At 42.4% G+C, this 17427-nt stretch overlaps 1 protein-coding gene across 1 annotated transcript in view; it reads left to right on the top strand.

Annotated features, from left to right (window-relative positions):
* The window catches only part of GALNT17 (polypeptide N-acetylgalactosaminyltransferase 17), a 127218-nt gene that overhangs the window by 82168 nt on the left and 27623 nt on the right, over positions 1-17427 (top strand). The window contains exon 5 of the mRNA XM_080982992.1: positions 2584-2781. Coding sequence (XP_080839118.1) covers positions 2584-2781 — 198 coding nt within the window. The remainder of the gene's footprint in view (positions 1-2583; positions 2782-17427) is intronic.

The following is a 17427-nucleotide window of genomic DNA, read 5'->3' as shown; positions in this document are numbered from 1 at the left end:
CCAGCTCCCTTAGCCGTTCCTCATAAGGCATTGTTTCCAGGCCTTTGACCATTTTGGTTGCCCTCCTCTGGACACGTTCCAGTTTGTCAGTGTCCTTCTTGAACTGTGGTGCCCAGAACTGGACACAGTACTCCAGCTGAGGTCTGACCAGAGCAGAATACAGTGGCACTATTACTTCCCTTGATCTAGATGCTATACTCCTATTGATGCAGCCCAGAATTGCATTGGCTTTTTTAGCTGCCGCGTCACACTGTTGGCTCATGTCAAGTTTGTGGTCAACCAAGACTCCTAGATCCTTTTCACATGTACTGCTCTCAAGCCAGGTGTCACCCATCTTGTATTTGTGCCTCTCATTTTTTTTGCCCAAGTGCAATACTTTACATTTCTCCCTGTTAAAATTCATCTTGTTTGTTTGCGCCCAGTTCTCTAATCTGTCAAGGTCGTTTTGAAGTGTGATCTTGTCCTCTGGGGTGTTAGCCACCCCTCCCAGTTTGGTGTCATCTGCAAATTTGATCAGGATGCCCTTGAGTCCATCATCCAAGTCGTTGATAAAGATGTTGAATAAGACCGGGCCCAAGACAGAACCCTGTGGCACCCCACTAGTCACTCTTCTCCAGGATGAAGAGGAACCATTGATGAGCACCCTTTGGGTTCGGTCAGTCAGCCAGTTACAAATCCACTGAGTGGTAGCATAGTCAAGACCGCATTTTACCAGCTTCTTTACAAGAATATCATGGGGCACCTTGTCAAATGCCTTGCTGAAATCAAGGTAGGCTACATCCGCTGCGTTCCCTTCATCTACCAGGCTTGTAATTCTGTTAAAAAATGAGATCAGGCTAGTCTGACATGACTTATTTTTCAGAAATCCATGCTGACTATTGGTGATCACAGCATTCCTTTCTAGGTGCTCACAGACTGTTTGCTTAATGATCTGCTCCAGAATCTTCCCTGGTATTGATGTCAGACTGACTGGGCGGTAATTATTTGGGTCCTCTCTTTCCCCCTTTTTGAAAATAGGGACAACATTTGCCCTCCTCCAGTCTGCTGGGACTTCGCCTGTTCTCCAGGAATTCTCAAAGATGACTGCCAGTGGTTCTGAGATCACATCTGCCAGTTCTTTTAATACTCTTGGATGCAGTTCATCTGGCCCTGGAGACTTGAATACATCTAAACTAGCCAAGTATTCTTGTACTATCTCCTTAGTTATTCTGGGCTGTGTTTCCTCATCATTTGCTCCAAATTCTTCAGGTCGGGCATTGTTTTCTTTATTGGAGAAGACTGAGGCAAAGAAGGCATTGAGGAGTTCAGCCCTTTCTGTGTCCCCTGTTTGCATTTCACCATCTTCTCCTCTGAGTGACCCCACTGTTTCTTTGTTCTTCCTTTTGCTACAAACATACCCATAAAAGCCTTTTTTGTTGCTTTTAACCTCTCTAGCAAGCCTGAGTTCATTCTGTGCTTTAGCTTTTCTGACTTTGTGTCTACACGTGCTGGCTATTTGTTTGAATTCCTCTTTGGTGGTTTCCCCCCTTTTCACCTTTTAGCAATCAATCCCTTTCCCCAGGGAACTCTGGAAAGTGTAGTTCTGTGAGACAAATGGGGGTCTCCACATAACTTTCAGCAACCCTAACAATTCCACCCTTAACAAACAATGGCTCCCTGACTCTGTAACTGTTAACGTGGTATAATAGTGCTTTAAAAATGTGATGCAGATGTGGCCTTCCTTAAGTTACACCCCCCCCCCCCCACTCAGTGTTCACAGTCGCAATAAGAATTGGCTTATACAAAAGCATTATTATTATTATTATTATTATTATCCTGAGAACACCATCATAAATGCTTTGTGAAAACAGCGAGTGATACTGCTGAAGGGCTTAGTGTTTCAGCTACCTACATTTCATGATATCTCAAGGTGACTCAAGTACATGGCCTCTCATCTTCACAAAAGCAGAGGAAAGCTTTGGGGCATGTTGACAACAGGGGACTGTTAAGGGCAGGGTGTATAAATCAAATCAGGCAAACGAACACCAAATATGGATTTAGGCTATAATTCTATACTCTCTTAATTGGGGGGGGGGGGCTGTCCCACTGAACTCGATGGGGCTTGCTTCTGAGTAGACATAGCCACTGTAAATACCTTCCCTGAAGCAGTCTGTGTAAAAGCCCTGAATGCAAAAAGAAACGAAAAGAAAAAGGAGAAGCCTTGCAGTCATATGTTTATGGCTGTGCAGTTTGTTGGAATTTTGATGCATCTCATTACAATTCAAATGCAAATATCATACATAGATGATTCTATTTATATCCTGTCAGAATCTATTGCTGTACTAGATTTGAAATTTCGTTTTACTCAACAGTCAAAAGTTCTTATGTCATTCAGCGATGAGTGTGACGTTCCTAGTGGTCTGTCTGGGGGAAACTCCAAGGCACAGCTGTAGTAATCCACAAGCACCTACCTTTTGCCCTAGTCAATGTGGGCAGGTAGGCCTTCAGAAGCAAAGGAGCTGCTGCCACTCCTCATCTCCCACCCCACCCCAGTTAGGATCGATATGCCTACGTCCTTCAAAGCTGTTTTGCTTTCCTTTTCAGGGCTGAGCCTGTTCTTTCACGGATCCAGGAAAACCGGAAAAGAGTCATTCTTCCTTCTATTGACAATATCAAGCAGGACACCTTTGAGGTTCAGCGCTATGAAAATTCAGCCCATGGATACAGTTGGGAACTGTGGTGCATGTATATTAGCCCTCCAAAGGACTGGTGGGATGCTGGAGACCCTTCACTACCAATCAGGTTGGTTGCAGAACAGCATGATATGAAATTGCAGGCATTTCAACGAGAATCTGTGAATTCAGATTTACCCACATTAAGATTCTGGTTATAAGCCCTCGAACAATTGGTGTGTTGGCCAGTCTTTATGACTGGAGAATTCAGAAAAAAATATCCCAGAAACAAGTGGAGAAATTGGGAAGGGACAATGGAGCTCCTACTGACCTTTGTCCATTGCAGATCTTATCTCTTCTGGAAAAGCTGATTCGCTGGAGCATGCAATTCCTAATCTCAGGGTCACGTGTTTGAGCCCTACGTTAGGGAAAAGATTCCTGAATTGCAAGGGTTTGGGCTAGATGACCCTCAATATCCCTTCCAACTTTACAATTCTACGATTCTGTGGCTGTTCTCCATAAGAGATGGAAAAGGTGAGGAGCAGGCATTAGGATATGTCAAGGAGAGATACGATGAGGATAAATCACAACACTTTAAAGATGGCAAGTGGCTGAACAATCCTTTCCAGCTTTCCATGCAATTTCTAGCAGAACAATCAGATTTTCCAACAGCTTAATTGCAGATACTTTCCACAGGAAGTGTGCAAGATGTAGCCAATATCCTATTCTAGATTACTTTGAATGGAATGGAAACATTAGCACTTTTGAGGCCTTGCGTAGTCTGCTGTTCTTGGAGCCATCTTGCTTCTTGTGTTCTTAAAGTCTTAAAACTCCAAACGTGAGTTGAGTGTAGCAGTTCATAGTAAAAGGATTGGGATGTACTGTGCAATATTTGGAGACCAGCAAGAGTTTTGAAAAAGCAGATCCAACCCAGATGCCGCAGGCTTGGAGTGCTGTCAACCAACTGAACCAAAATCATGTTGGCTGTATGCCATAGGAAAGGATTACAAGTGAGAGCAATCCTTCATTTATATAGAATTTGCATACTGGCACGCATCTGATGATTTTGTCACATGAACAAGGACTTAGGTGCATAACGAGCTGTATTGCAGGAGTTCCCAAATCTGTGGCTCGCTAGTGTTCTGTTAGGTTAAGTCAGCTGTCTTGTGTCATGTCTGCTTTAAATAGTCATTTTGATTTTTAATTGTATTTTTATTGCTTCTTTCGGTTCTTCCATTGCATTTTGCTGTGTTGCAATTTGAGTTCTATATAACACAGATTGTAACGCCATAAAATACAATTTAAAAAATCAGCAATTAAAAATGTGCTTAAAATCATACATCGTCAATCACAGCACATTTCAATTGCTGCAACAGCCAGACAAATCTTTTAAGCGGTTCACCGAGATCATTGGCAACTTTCAAGTGACTCATGGGGAAGACAAGTGTAAGAACCACAATGCCCACCTACTTCATTAGTCTGTTGTGTTCACCCTCTTTTCAGCCCTGATTTCCAAAGTGGAATGCCCTTGCAAGATTTTGGCAAAACAAATACAATTAAAACAAAGAAGCGCTTGTTGGTTAAAGATATGGGGATAGAATAAGATCAGTCTTCCTCCCTCATCCTCTGATTTTGCCTCTGCTGCATATTTTGGGAGCCTCATTTCCCCTTTCCCCCTGGGGGGTGAGATTCTGCTGGGACAAAATTAGAGGGGATGGGTCCTTCACAGGCAGATTGCCATTCTTCCCTGTGATCCAAGCCCTCTGTACAGTATCTGTCTGCCTGTCCCCATTCAAATAAATGGAGAAGAGGTGTGCCATTAGACTGCATGACAGTGGGCAGAAGGAAACTCCCACTCCTGAGCCTGTGCTCAATCTGAGGAGAACACTGGAAAACTTTCCCATTTCTATTAGCACAGCCTGTCCAACCGTGTTGGAAACAAAAAAAAGTGAAATTAGAGCATCACATGTGTACAGGAAGACAGATGAACCCCAAAGTTTGGAATTGGGCAAGATAAGATCATCAGAATAGAGTTAATGTTTTTGTAGGTTGAGTCATCGTGGCGGCTGGTGGAAGTACAACCCCCCTGAGAAGGTCTGGTATATTTGAAACACATTTTTCTCGTACACTGTCTGTGCAATGATTTTCCTTTGATTGAAGAAGCATACAGGATCTCTCTCATGGGGCAAATTGTCTGGAATCAAATGAAATGCTTCATTCAGAAATGAACTTCAGGTGGTGGTTCTAGAAAAGTGCTTGCTTGATCTATTACAAAAGAGGAAAGCAAAATACTTTCCTTGCAAGTGGTGTCATCAAGAACTTTGTGTTAAAGATCAGAGGGAAGGCCAGTTGAGGTTCATCCATTAAGGTGAATGGGGCACCAAAGCTCAGTCTGTCCTCAGCCACCTTCCTGTCCTCTTACAACAGATCCAGAGGTGTCACAGAAATGCGTAATTTAGAGGGAAATGTGCATCACAATGAAAAAATGAGTAAAATAACATACAAAAATTCATCATATTAGAAGAAATGTGTACATGGGGGGGGGAGTATTTTTACTGAGAGAAATTTGCACTAAAATGCTGAATAATGTTCCTGAAGAATTTGTTTTTATATAAAAAATAAATAAATTGCTGTAGAAGATTGAGGAACTGAATTGAAGAATGGAGAAATGAGAAACTATGAGAACCAAAATGGACAGATCCTTCCATTCCTGTTCCTAGCTGTATCCCAGCTTTGAACTGTCTGGAAAAGAAGGTTCATATTTCATGTGTGTATGTGTGTGAGAGAGAGCCAGATTCCAATCAATATTACACATCCCTGGAAGACGTCAAGACGCAGAAAGCAGATGGTTGGCTCAAGTGGATAGCAGACTCAAAAAGATTGTTCCATTGATTCAATTTGCTATTTCTGAACCAACTTTTTTTTATTTTTTTAAAAAAGAAACCTACACATGAGCAAATGAAGTGGGGGGAAAAAGATGGCCTGAGAAAACTGTGTACAATTTTTGAATTATGATGGAAGGAGCTGGAGGTACAACAGTCCTCACCTTAAAGGGCGCACCCAATCCAACTTCCATTCATCATAACAGTGTGTTTGGCAGAACTCCCCACCTCTGTTCCTGGTGAGATTTTTTGGCATGAGTTGGGACTGTGTGACAGAGATGTATGAAACAAAGCAGGGTTTGTTTGTTTTTTTCCATTTTAGCAGATGAGCTATATTGAAATGTGCTTCTGCGTATCTGCTTCCTCTCCCTCCCACACCACTGTGCAGATTAGTAGATTAGTGATGTGATGTTTCTAGTGCTGCAGATGCTGCAAACTTGAGTTCATTTTAACTGGGTGTGTGTGATGGGGGTGAAGACGAGAACAAAATTCTAACAGCAAAATCCTAGGCATGTTTACCATTTCATAAGTGCATAAGAATTCTGGTGCACCAGGACCAGGACTCATTTAGTTTAGAACTTGAGCCCAACAGGACTCTTCCCACCTGTGATTCCCTGCAAACTGCTATAACATATCCAATAGCAGAGTGTGAACATAGGTATCCTGTCTAGTAGCTGCTGATGACATTATGTTCCATGAATTTGTGTAACCGATTGTTCAATGGGACATGCTCCCATGTATGTGGGTAAGGCTAGCAGCCCAGAATGAGTTCCCCAGAGCTGTCTGTCACTGGGTCATATCAGTATAATGTAAATATTGGCAGGGAACCACAGGGGAGTCCTTTGCCATGTAAATTAGTTACAGACCACTTCTGAATAGGTGAGCATTCCATGACATCACAGCACCTCAACCAATGGCCATTAAGGCTTGTTTCAACCAGGTTTCAGGCAGACCTGACCTTTTGGGCTCCTGTGAACCCACGGTGATTCATTGTATCATATTGGTCTTGTTCATCCCTTCTAAAACAAACAGGGATGGCTTGCAAATTTATTCCTCGGGGTTTATTCTCCATTTAGAATAAACCTACCCCCAAATGAACTCTTAGCACCATGCAGCATGTCAGAGAGAATGAGATGTTAAGGAGTATGTGAATATTTCTTTTGCCTCCCAGCAGGTGGGCTTTCACAGATACACAAGCATGAGAAAAGTTGTATTTTGAGCTAAAGGGTGATAATTTATTAAAGCTGATCTTGAGAAGACAAAGTGCCATTTATTTATTTTTAAAAAAACTTTTTAAAAATGCATTGCAGTCTCTTCCGCTTGAAAAAAGCTACATGCATAATGCCGCCAATGGAGTTTTAATGGGCAAGGATCTGTTTGGATTTTTGTTGCCTTAAGTTGACTTGACAAGAACATGGCACTAGATGCCAGAACAAAAAGGGCCCACGGTGAGGCAGATCCTAATAGTACTTTTGTTGTTGTTTAGTAGTTGTGTTTCTTTTTTTTTAAAAGCAATGTTTATTAAGAGTTTAAAAGTTACAAAAAGAAAAAAAAGAGTTAAACAATGCAATGCAATACAATACAATACAATACAATACAATACATAAAAAACAAAAAACACTGCTTATCTTAACAAAACAAAAACAAGAACAAAAACAGAAACAATTAAAAACACATCCAATATTTCCATATCTTGTCTTTCATTTACTTGTTTCGACAACCTCCTCACACCTCCCTTTTTTGTATTCTAGTTCAGTTAGCTATTTCAGCAAATCCTTTCCATCTTTCTCAGTTTTTGTCCTATAATTTATCTTAACACAATCTAACCTTATTTTTTCCCCCTTTAGCCCATTAACAGTCTATTTTTACTTAATTCTTTATAACATTTCTGCTAAAGCCATATAACTTCATTCCAGCATCCTTCTAACATTCATTAATTTTACAGTATTTCTGTAAATAGTCTTTAAATTTTTTCCAATCTTCTTCCACCGACTCTTCTCCCTGGTCTTGTGTTTAGTAGTTGTGTTTCTTCCAGGCACAGATGTGTTTTGTGGGAGTAATTCCCCAGAAACTGTTATGCTTTTGCAACAACCCAGCCAGCCAGTCACCCACCCCATCAGTATGTCCACAGATAAAAATAGGTACAGGCTCATAACTCCCTAATTCTCATTCCAAAAGTCACTGGCCATTCCCCACACCCCACATGATTCTTTTTGTAATATATAAATAGAATTAATCTTAAAAAAAAAAAAGAATATTGGTTTCCAAAGGATCAAGCAGCCCATCACAGATAAATTTTGTATAGTTGCAGATTAATATAATTGACACTTCTGCCATTCCATAACTGTACCATTAAAATTGCATTATCCTTCTGTCCAATCTATCACACACCTTCCAGGCCATGGTAGGTGCATCAGGTCCACCATTCTGTTCCCACAGTGGCCAGACATGCTTCCCTCCTGCATTTTCCAGCAACTGGCATTCAGAAGCAGTACTGGCTGCAATGTTTTAGGTGCGTCTGATATGTGGGCGACTGTGCCGAAGCCAGAAGTGACCTGAAAAGTCACCAAAGGGGGTGGGGAGTGGGACGGGATGTCTGCAGGCTTTTCCAATGATGTTTCAATTATACGCAATTGCGCTTAAACACGCAGTGTCTTGGAATGTAACCTGGGGAGGTTAACCTGTGCTGCCTCTGACTCTGAAGGCAGAACAGAGCAATAGCAGCTAGTAGCCTTTGATAGCGTTATTCTCCATGAATTTGCCCAATCCTCTCTTTTACAGGTTGGTGGCCACCACCACTTGCTGTGGGAGTGAGTTCCACAGTTTACTTATGAACCTCTTTTCTTGCAGTTTGATATTGGTCCTCAAAGCTGTAGTTTACTTTAAAGGACAGATCCCAGAAAATACAGATTATAGCCCTAGTAAATTGAGACAGTGGGAGCACCTGTGCGCTCATTCACACGGCACATACTTAAACGCTGAAATTTTCTCTCACAAAATGTTATGGAGGCCAACAGTTTGAGTGGCTCTAGAAGAGGATTAGAGCTCATGCACGCCTACCTTTTGCACCATGCTTTTTAGGACGAGGTTCACCCTTTAAAGTACCACATCCAAGCTCTTTTGTTTTGCCTTGATGCTCTCCCCAGGAAAACCTGTTCTTTAATGCTGAATTGGAACAAAAAGCAATTTGGGTTTTTCTGTGGATTGCCGTTTGCTCTGATTCAGCAGTTAAGAGTGTATTTTCACAAGGGAGGGGGACTGCTGGGACATGGAGATTTGTGTGCCAAGGCCCTGCAACCCGTAGTTCCCTGATGGATAATATACACACGGGCACAAGCATTTTGGTTTATGGGTTCAAAATAGGCCACTGCTTTATTGGTTACAGATGTGAGCGGTTTGGCTTAGGGGTTGGGGTGAAGCCAGGCTATATTACACTCCTGCCCGTCTTCAGGGAGTCCATCTAAGGGTAAACCACCAATTGGAGGAGCCCTATGACTTACATCAATTAGGGGCACCCCATTGGGGTAGTGGCATGGTCCTAGCCCACGTCCGGGCATCAGACAGAATCCACACCCCTGGATCCCTTTAACAAGATACCCTTAATGAGGAGGGGCAGGTGGAGGCTACAATCTCCCCTCCACCCAAACAAAGGCTTTCCCAATGCCTAAAGCACAATCAACGCTTCCAAACGTGGAGTGAAAAAAAGTCTGGATGTGCCCTTAAGACAAAATCATGTTGACTAAGGCTATCAAGGGCTATTAACCCTAAACATCATCATCATCATCATCATCATCAACAACAACATTTTATTTATACCCCACCCATCTGGCTGGCCATTCTGGGTGGCTTCCAACAGAAGATTAAAAATATGTACATTAAAACATCAGACCTTAAAAACTTCCCTAAGAAGGGCTGCCTTCAGATGTCTTCTAAATGTCAGATAGTTGCTTATTTCTTTGACATCTGATGGGAGGGCATTCCACAGGGTGGGCGCCACCACTGAGAAGGTCCTCTGCCTGTTTCCCTGTAACTTAGCTTCTCGCAGTGAGGGAACCGCTAGAAGGCCCTCAGCGCTGGGTTATGTTCTTCCTTCAGTGTGCAGATATGCTTCTGAAAGCCCAGGAGGGCAGAGTGCTGGTGTGGCCAGGTCATTCTTAGCGCCTTACAGCAGGGCACTATGTCGAGACATGGAGAGAGAAAAAACTCTGCAGGTGGCTGTATTCTTTGTTTTGACTGCAGGACTGTTCTTCAGCTAGTGACACGCCTGTACTTTTGGATAGCATTCTCTCCGTTGCCTGTGCTTCTTGCCCCAAAGGTTTGTGCTGTTTGCCAAGCTTTCTCAAAAGGGTACAGCTGGCCCCGCAGAGCACGTAGTACACCTAAATGCCATGCACTGGGTTTCCAATGCACATTTCATTGCTCTGAGCTTGCTGAAGGTATGCAAGTCAGAGGTGGGGTGGGGTAATGAGCAAATAGCTGCCAAATTGTGGCAGACAATTGCTGAATAGCCTCAGGAAAGCCTCTCATTGCACAATAGATAGTGTTTGATGTGGGAGCGTGGAAGAATTTACAAACTGGAAGACAATGATCTGTGGAATAGGAAAACGGGTTTTTTCCTATCTCGTGCAGAAGGCCATTAGAGGTCAGAGACAAATTGGAACAGTTGCAGCAGCTGTGTAATGCAAGTGTAAAGAGCATTGCTGTATCTGATAGTATCCGATATTCTGTTGTTTAGGATGTGTTTCTGTTCTCACTTGCTTTGGGAGTGAGCCCTCTTGAATTCAAGGAGCTTTACTTCCAAATTACTTGTACAAAACAGTAGGGTGGCCATCACAGTGGGGGGAGGGGTGCGGTCAAGAGAGGAGATATTGTTGCCTAAAATTTGGAGATGCTAATTTCTATGTGTTGATTCAAAGTCAGGAATAATCACACTTTAACTGCAGCCACACCCACACTGTACTTGTTAAGCACTATTATACTGCTTGGATAGTCACAGCTTCCACCAAAGAATCATGGGAATTCTATGGTGCTTAGAGTTATTAGGAGACCCCTATTCCCCCTCTCAAAGCTACAATTCCCAGAGTGGTTTCCTTTTTTCAGAGAACTCTGGGAATTGGAGCTCTGTGAGGGGAATAGAGCTGTGGGTGTCAAATACAGGATCGAATGGAAAACGATGCCTTCCTACATCCATAGGTCTGACTTGATGGGAGACAGCCTCTTCTGCCTCCATGGTCCTTGAATACAGTAAACTTGTGATTCTTGTGCACACTGAGTTCCGGGGCAGAAAATGAGCTGGCGTTATCACACAATGTACTACTCTAGCACAGCAAGTTGGTCTTGCAATAATCTCTCTGTTTCCACAATTTGGTTAAGTTGCCCTTAAACGTTTCTGCTACCTAACACGGCATGCATAATTCTGCACTTGGACAAATAAGTTGTGGCGTTTTGCTGTGCAAAATAAGCAGAGGCACAATATGCTTCCATTTCTCCACGAAATCTTCTGAGATGTGCTGTGAAATAATATGATGGTTATACATGGTGTGTAACAATCCCTGCTCCCTGTTTAGATTCCATTTCCCTTTGTCCTTTATATTGCCTTCTTTTTGCGTTGAGATGCAAACAGCCTTGCAGAGCTTCAAATAAATAATTTTAAAAGTTTGAAAAGGAAAAAGTGGCTCTCCAGGGTTTGAAAAGGGTTTCTTTTATCCAGGTTTACCTGGAGATATCAGGGATTGAACCTGGGAGCTTCTGCATGCAAAGCAGATGCTTTATTATTGAGCTGTGGACTTTTCCCAAAAGCCATACCTTCAACCTTCCTGATTTCAGCAGGACAACCTGGAATCACAGAATCCACCCAGGTTTTTTTGGTCCAGCACTCTGGCATGAGACAGCTGGCTTATGCCAGATCTCTGGACCAAATGATGCTCATTGTTTTGTTTCACACTCTTATATATATTGGCTGGTTCGCGTGAGAGCTCAAGACCAAAAAAATGAACATTCTGATTTTGAACAGTGGGGTGTTGGAGGGTATGCAAAAGATATGCAACCAAGTAAACAGGGAAACTTGATGGCTATCCAAAGATGGGAAATGAGCAGTGCCAGATTTACGTATAAGCTAAACAAGCCGCAGCTTAGGGCCACACTCTCTTGGGGCCCCCAAAAAAATTAAAGGGAAAAAAACCCTGGGTCTACATTTCCAAAATAGAAGATAAAAAACAAATAAAATAAAACCTACATAAAGCAACAGGGTTTTGTGTTGTGTAGGCTCCTATGATGTAAGTAATAGGCCCCACCTGCTAGCCTGCTCCCTAAAATATAACTGGTTTGCTCATTTCTATATATAGGGTCCCTACATTCTGCATGGACTGGTTGCATGGCAACATGTGCAAATGGCTTTAGATACCTGTCAGGTCCATAAATTACCATATAGCATATATTCAACACAAAAAACCAGGAACAATTTGTTGTTGACAAAGGGCAGCTGGACATATAAAGGGCCCCATTACCTTCAGGAGCTTAGGGCCTCATCAAACCTAAATCCAGCCCTGGGAATGAGAACCCTCTAGAGTCTAGCATGAGACTCTGAAGGGTTCACCAGAACCCTCTGATAAAAGGCAGGTGCAGAGTTTCTGTGGGCACATGGGACCCATGGAGGGGGGGGGAGCCCCACACTTACAGTGGAGTGAGAAGCGGAACAGGTTGCAAGAAGTAGTTTTGTGGGAGGGTTTTGTTTTTTTGTAGTGCTACATTAGAAATCCCATCCTAAACCATTAAAAATCTGCAGAACTCTCCTCTGGAAACACTGAACTTTCTCCCCAGACTCAGCCCTGGCAGCATGGTACCAATTTGCCCATCATACGTAAATCTCTTGTGTTTAGGCTTCTTGCTGCAGCCAGATTGTCTGTGGCTTCCCACTGGAAGTCCAAATCAACTCTTTCCCAAGAGGAGTGGCTGGTGAAAGTATGGGACGTTGCACTGTCAGAACATCTGACATATTAATATTAATATTAATATTAATATTACTAGTATATTATGTTATATTGTAATTTGTTAAATTTGTATACCGCCCTTCATCCGTACAAATGGAGCGTCCTTAAGGCTTCATTAAAAATAGATTATTTTTACTCAGCATGGTGTAAGTATTTCTCCTATGCTAACTGTCAGGACTGGTCGTTGTCCTCTTCAGATCACCACACAAATGCTTCTTGTTCTTTTATAAAACTTTCTATTGCGTATTAACAAAACAATCTTATAAACTGTTCTTAACTATTATTCCTCAGAGTCACTTATTTCAGATACCTTCTGAGCTCTGCTTCTCCATGACCAGCCACTCTCAAAATGGCGAAGGCGCCCTTCCCTTCGCTTTCCCGCTCTTTTTTCTAACCTCCTGGCTAGAGCTGGCCTGTATCTCCCATCCTCCCAATCTGAGCTAGAACTTAACCCTTGCCTTTCCTGTGAACAGCCATTCCCTCCCTGTTGTTCCTCTTGCTCTCTTCTATTAGATTCACTGCTCTCCTTCCCCCCTTGGGGAATGCTTTCTCCCTCTGAGAAACTGGAAACTTCTAACTCTTCCCTGACACTAACTCAATTGAACAGCCCACTAAACCTCCTGTTCCACAGATAAATATGTGGAGAGGTTTTACTGAGAACTGAATTTACTCCCCCTCCTCTCCCTCTTCTTTTCTTTTCGTATGTGATAGTTGAATGCAGTATTGTAGTCTTAGTTTTTTCCTAGGTTTTCCTCTCCATTGTACTTCTGTTTTATATTTTCTATATGCATTTTTATCTGTTACACTTATCACTTCTACTTTATTTCTATGTGTTCATGTTAATAATATTTATTTTTTAAAAAATCTCCTGGCTAGCCTTACACTTCTAAGCATCTATTCACACTGTCAAATATATATATATATATATATATATATATACATATATACACAGACACAAATGTATAAAAAGAAAGAAAATGACAACCAATATCTCTCAGGATTAATCCTGGTCCTTATAATGAGCATGTATGGAATGTGATCGCAGAATACAGTTAAAGAATTGGGGTCACTTAAACACCAGTTAAAGTCAACCAGAAATAAACACCAAAGGTATAAGATTGTGGGTATCTAAATGAGCCCATAAACATGTGTTTTTAAAAATATATATATATAATAAATCATGGCATTACAGCAGTAATTGTAGGAAAAGAAATACACACATACGCAACACACTCACAGTAACATCACTGCATATTAAAACTTGGTTGTCTAGCATCAACTCCTGAGTTACATTACAAATAAATGTTACATCTCTTGGGCTGATGTATGATGTACTCTTTCTGGAATGGTGATGGCTGGAATGGAGTAATGAATGCAGAGAAGCACAGCCTGTTCCCCATGTATAATGGATGAGGCACAGTTTTTGCGACCATACTAGGAAAATCTTTTTTGTCGCTTCGAAATTAGATCCCCTGGGTTTTGTCTAGGGAGCTGTGGAGATTGGTTATGGCCTGTATCAAGCTTAGGGAGACCTTGGCTTCTTACCATGCAGGAAATAGATGCTGGGAATTCCATATATTACTTCTGTCATATCTGAAACCATACCCTCCAACATTTCTCCAATGAAAATAGGGAAGTCCTAAGGAAAAGTGGGACATTCTGGGATGAAATCAGAAACTGGAATGGCTTCTGTAAATCTGGGGCTGTCACTGGAAAATAGGGGCATTGAGGGGGTCTGCCTGAGACATCTCTCTCTCTCTGAAACAGACTTACTCTTGTGGTAGTCATGGACACCAGAGCTCAGTTTGAACATACTTTTGGGGCCTGGAATTTGCTAAGTTGTGATAGAAGAGAGAAGACTGTTGTGAATAGTGAATACATTTTGGGTGGTATTGACCTAGGTTCTACTGGCAGTAAAGGTAAAGGACCCCTGGATGGTTAAGTCCAATTGAATTCAACTATGGAGTGCAGTGCTCATCTCTGCTTTCAGGCCGAGGGAGCCGGCGTTTATCCACAGACAGCATTCTGGGTCATGTGGCCAGCAGGACTAAACCACTTCTGGTGCATGGAACACCGTGACAAGTGCCAGAGCTCATGGAAACACCACTTAACTTCCCGTCGCAGTAGTACCTATTTATCTACTCGCGCTGGTGTGCTTTCGAACTGCTAGGTTGGCAGGAGCTGGGACAGAGCAACAGGAGCTCACCCCGTCGTATGGATTCAAACTGCTGATGATTGGCAAGCCCAAGAGGCTCAGTGGTTTAGACCACAGCGCCACCCACATCCCTTCTGCCGGCAGTAGGCACACTAAAAATAACATGTCCATTAATGTCAATGGGTCTTCTCTGAGCAAGGCTTAATTGGATACCACCCACACTTATTACAGGCTCAGTTCAAAGTGGCAGCCATGTTTGATCTCCTCACATATCTGCCCACTAGGAAGAAACATAGAAAGCTGCCTTATACTGTACCAGGGAAAGTAAGCACGCAGTGGGGTTGCCCTTGGTAAAGAGAGATGTTTGTATTGCTTTTAATTGACAATAGGAGGTTGCCATATTTGTTTGACTTGAAAGAGGTGAGGCAAAGAAACAGGAGGAGTGTAGCCTGAGGAAAGGGAGTGGGGAAGAGTCTGTGCCCATGGACACCTGGTAGCTTGGAGACAACCCTAATTGGAACACCTGGTGTAGGGCCTTAATCCTGCTAGATAATTATTTTATTTTATTTTACCAAAAACACAATTGAATTTGAGTGTTGGGCAGCCAACAGAAATAGCAAACTTGGATGTAAGTTGCAGTAAGTATCCTGTGGGAGACCGCAAACACGTTAAGGATTGCCACATTTCTAGTTTTGCGGAGGCCTTGGCTTTAAAACCATATGGAAGATAATTGTGTGGCTTGGCTGAACTGGATTGCATTGACTCAAAATATATTTCATGTTGCTAGGTTGTCAGTTTTGGTTTCTTTCAGTTTCTTGTTTTTCCAAGCTTAAGTTCAGTTGTCATCTGTTTGTGATTTTTTTTTAAGTCCTCATAAGGTTCATAAGCATTTCATTGCCAATTTCTCCGAATATACGCATTTGTATGCAGTTTTTGTATGCAGCCTAGCGTACATGGCTTTTTAAAAAAGCAGTTTCCCCTAAAATAATGCAAGTTTGTATGTTAATTTCACTATCGTGCATTTTTATGGACAGTTTACCTCAGTAGATGCTTCTTTGTACATTTTGTGTTGCTGAAGAAGTGCATTGCAAAATTCAGAGAAGTGCAAATTGTGAAGGATGATGATTATTTGTTTTCATGAGTCAATTTTTTCACAAGCACAGGATGGCTGTGCTTTAGTTCTCATTGTTTCTAAAAGTGCAGATTGTGTAGACTCACCTTTAAATGCAAACTGAATAGAATTCATCCTCCTTCCTTAGTAGTCCAGCAGGGATAATGTTCCAGAATTATGGGAATTGTAGTTCAACATCTGAAATGTGGGCTTCAGCCCCAGCTCAGCTGTGGCCCCTCAGACACCTACTTTTGCAATCATAATCATAATCATAATATTGATAACCCACCCATCTGGCTGGGTTTCCCCAGCCACTCTGGGCTGCTTCCAACAAAACATTAAAATACAATAATTCATCAGATATTAAAAGCTTCCCTAAACAGGGCTGCCTTCAGATGTCTTCTAAAAATCGGATAGTTTCTTTGACATCCGATGGAAAGGTGTTCCACAGGACAGGCACCACTACCGAGAAGGCCCTCTGCCTAGTTCCCTGTAACTTTGCTTCTCTCAGTGAGGGAACCACCAGAAGGCCCTTGGAGCTGGACCTCAGTGTCTGGGCTTGAATGATAGGGGTGGAGACGTTCCTTCGGGTATACAGGACCGAGGCCTGAGCATGTGAGCCACCCCATGGAAATAGGCCCTCAATGTTTTGCTCAGTTCCCCTTTGTGCAATAAGACCCTGGCAGCGTACCTTGGAGGGTTGTTGAGGGAGCAAAATTGGTATTCGGAGATGTGGTCACTGATGTGTTGTGGTTGCTAAAAAGAATGATGACCCAACAGTCACCTCTTGCTCTTTGAATACCTCAGCAAAATCGACTTGTGGTCCCCACTTTCCATCTCTCTTTGCTTAGCCTGTGCAATCCATTTCACTACTTATATTCCGCAGTAATCTTTTGAAATCTGTTTGCATGAAAGAAACATGTTATGTTGTAGCTGGGCTAAAGAGCGAGAGTGATTTGGAGTTATGTGGGTGTGTATGTGGAGAGCGGGGAAATGAGAGGAATAGGGTCCCAAATTTTAAATGTCCCAGGTACCCCCCCCAACCAACACCCCCTACTCCAAATCCTTCATCTGGTTTGTAATTCAACACAGAATTGTGAGATTCCGAAGATAAAAGGGCAACCTTCAAAAGATGAAACAACTTCCCCTTTAACAGCCTTTCAAAGCACCACACTGTGTGCACACATGCTGCTCCCACTTGCAGCTTTTTTTGGTGTCTGAGTCGTCGCAGGGCCTGCAGTCTGCTGGAACGTTGCCAGGGCTGACTGCAAAATCCACCACTTCAAACAGATTGGATGCTGCCTTGAGTTTGAGGTGCAGCAAAGTTAAATGACTAAATTCTGACCTGCATCACGGTGGGAAACAAAAATATCTGTGACCAGAAATGCAAATGGCAGCATACTCCTGACGCTTTTGCAGAGATTTTCCATTTGCTTTTTTCCCCCTTTCCCTGAAAAGAAATTAAAGATCTGTCCACTAATGCCTTTGTTCTCCTCATGCTTTGTCATTCTGTGTTAAGAATAGAGATAGAAAAACCATCATTGGGAATCAAGAGAGGGTTCCATTGTCCCCACTTCAGAACAGCATTAAGCTCTGAGATGGCAGTGTGTGTTTGGGGGCAGAAATCTTGCACAGTGCC

Source organism: Podarcis pityusensis (genome assembly GCF_964106645.2).
Source record: "Podarcis pityusensis genome assembly, chromosome: 15".
NCBI classification, from domain to species: Eukaryota; Metazoa; Chordata; class Lepidosauria; order Squamata; family Lacertidae; genus Podarcis; species Podarcis pityusensis.
This window is presented reverse-complemented; position numbering and strand designations above follow the sequence as displayed.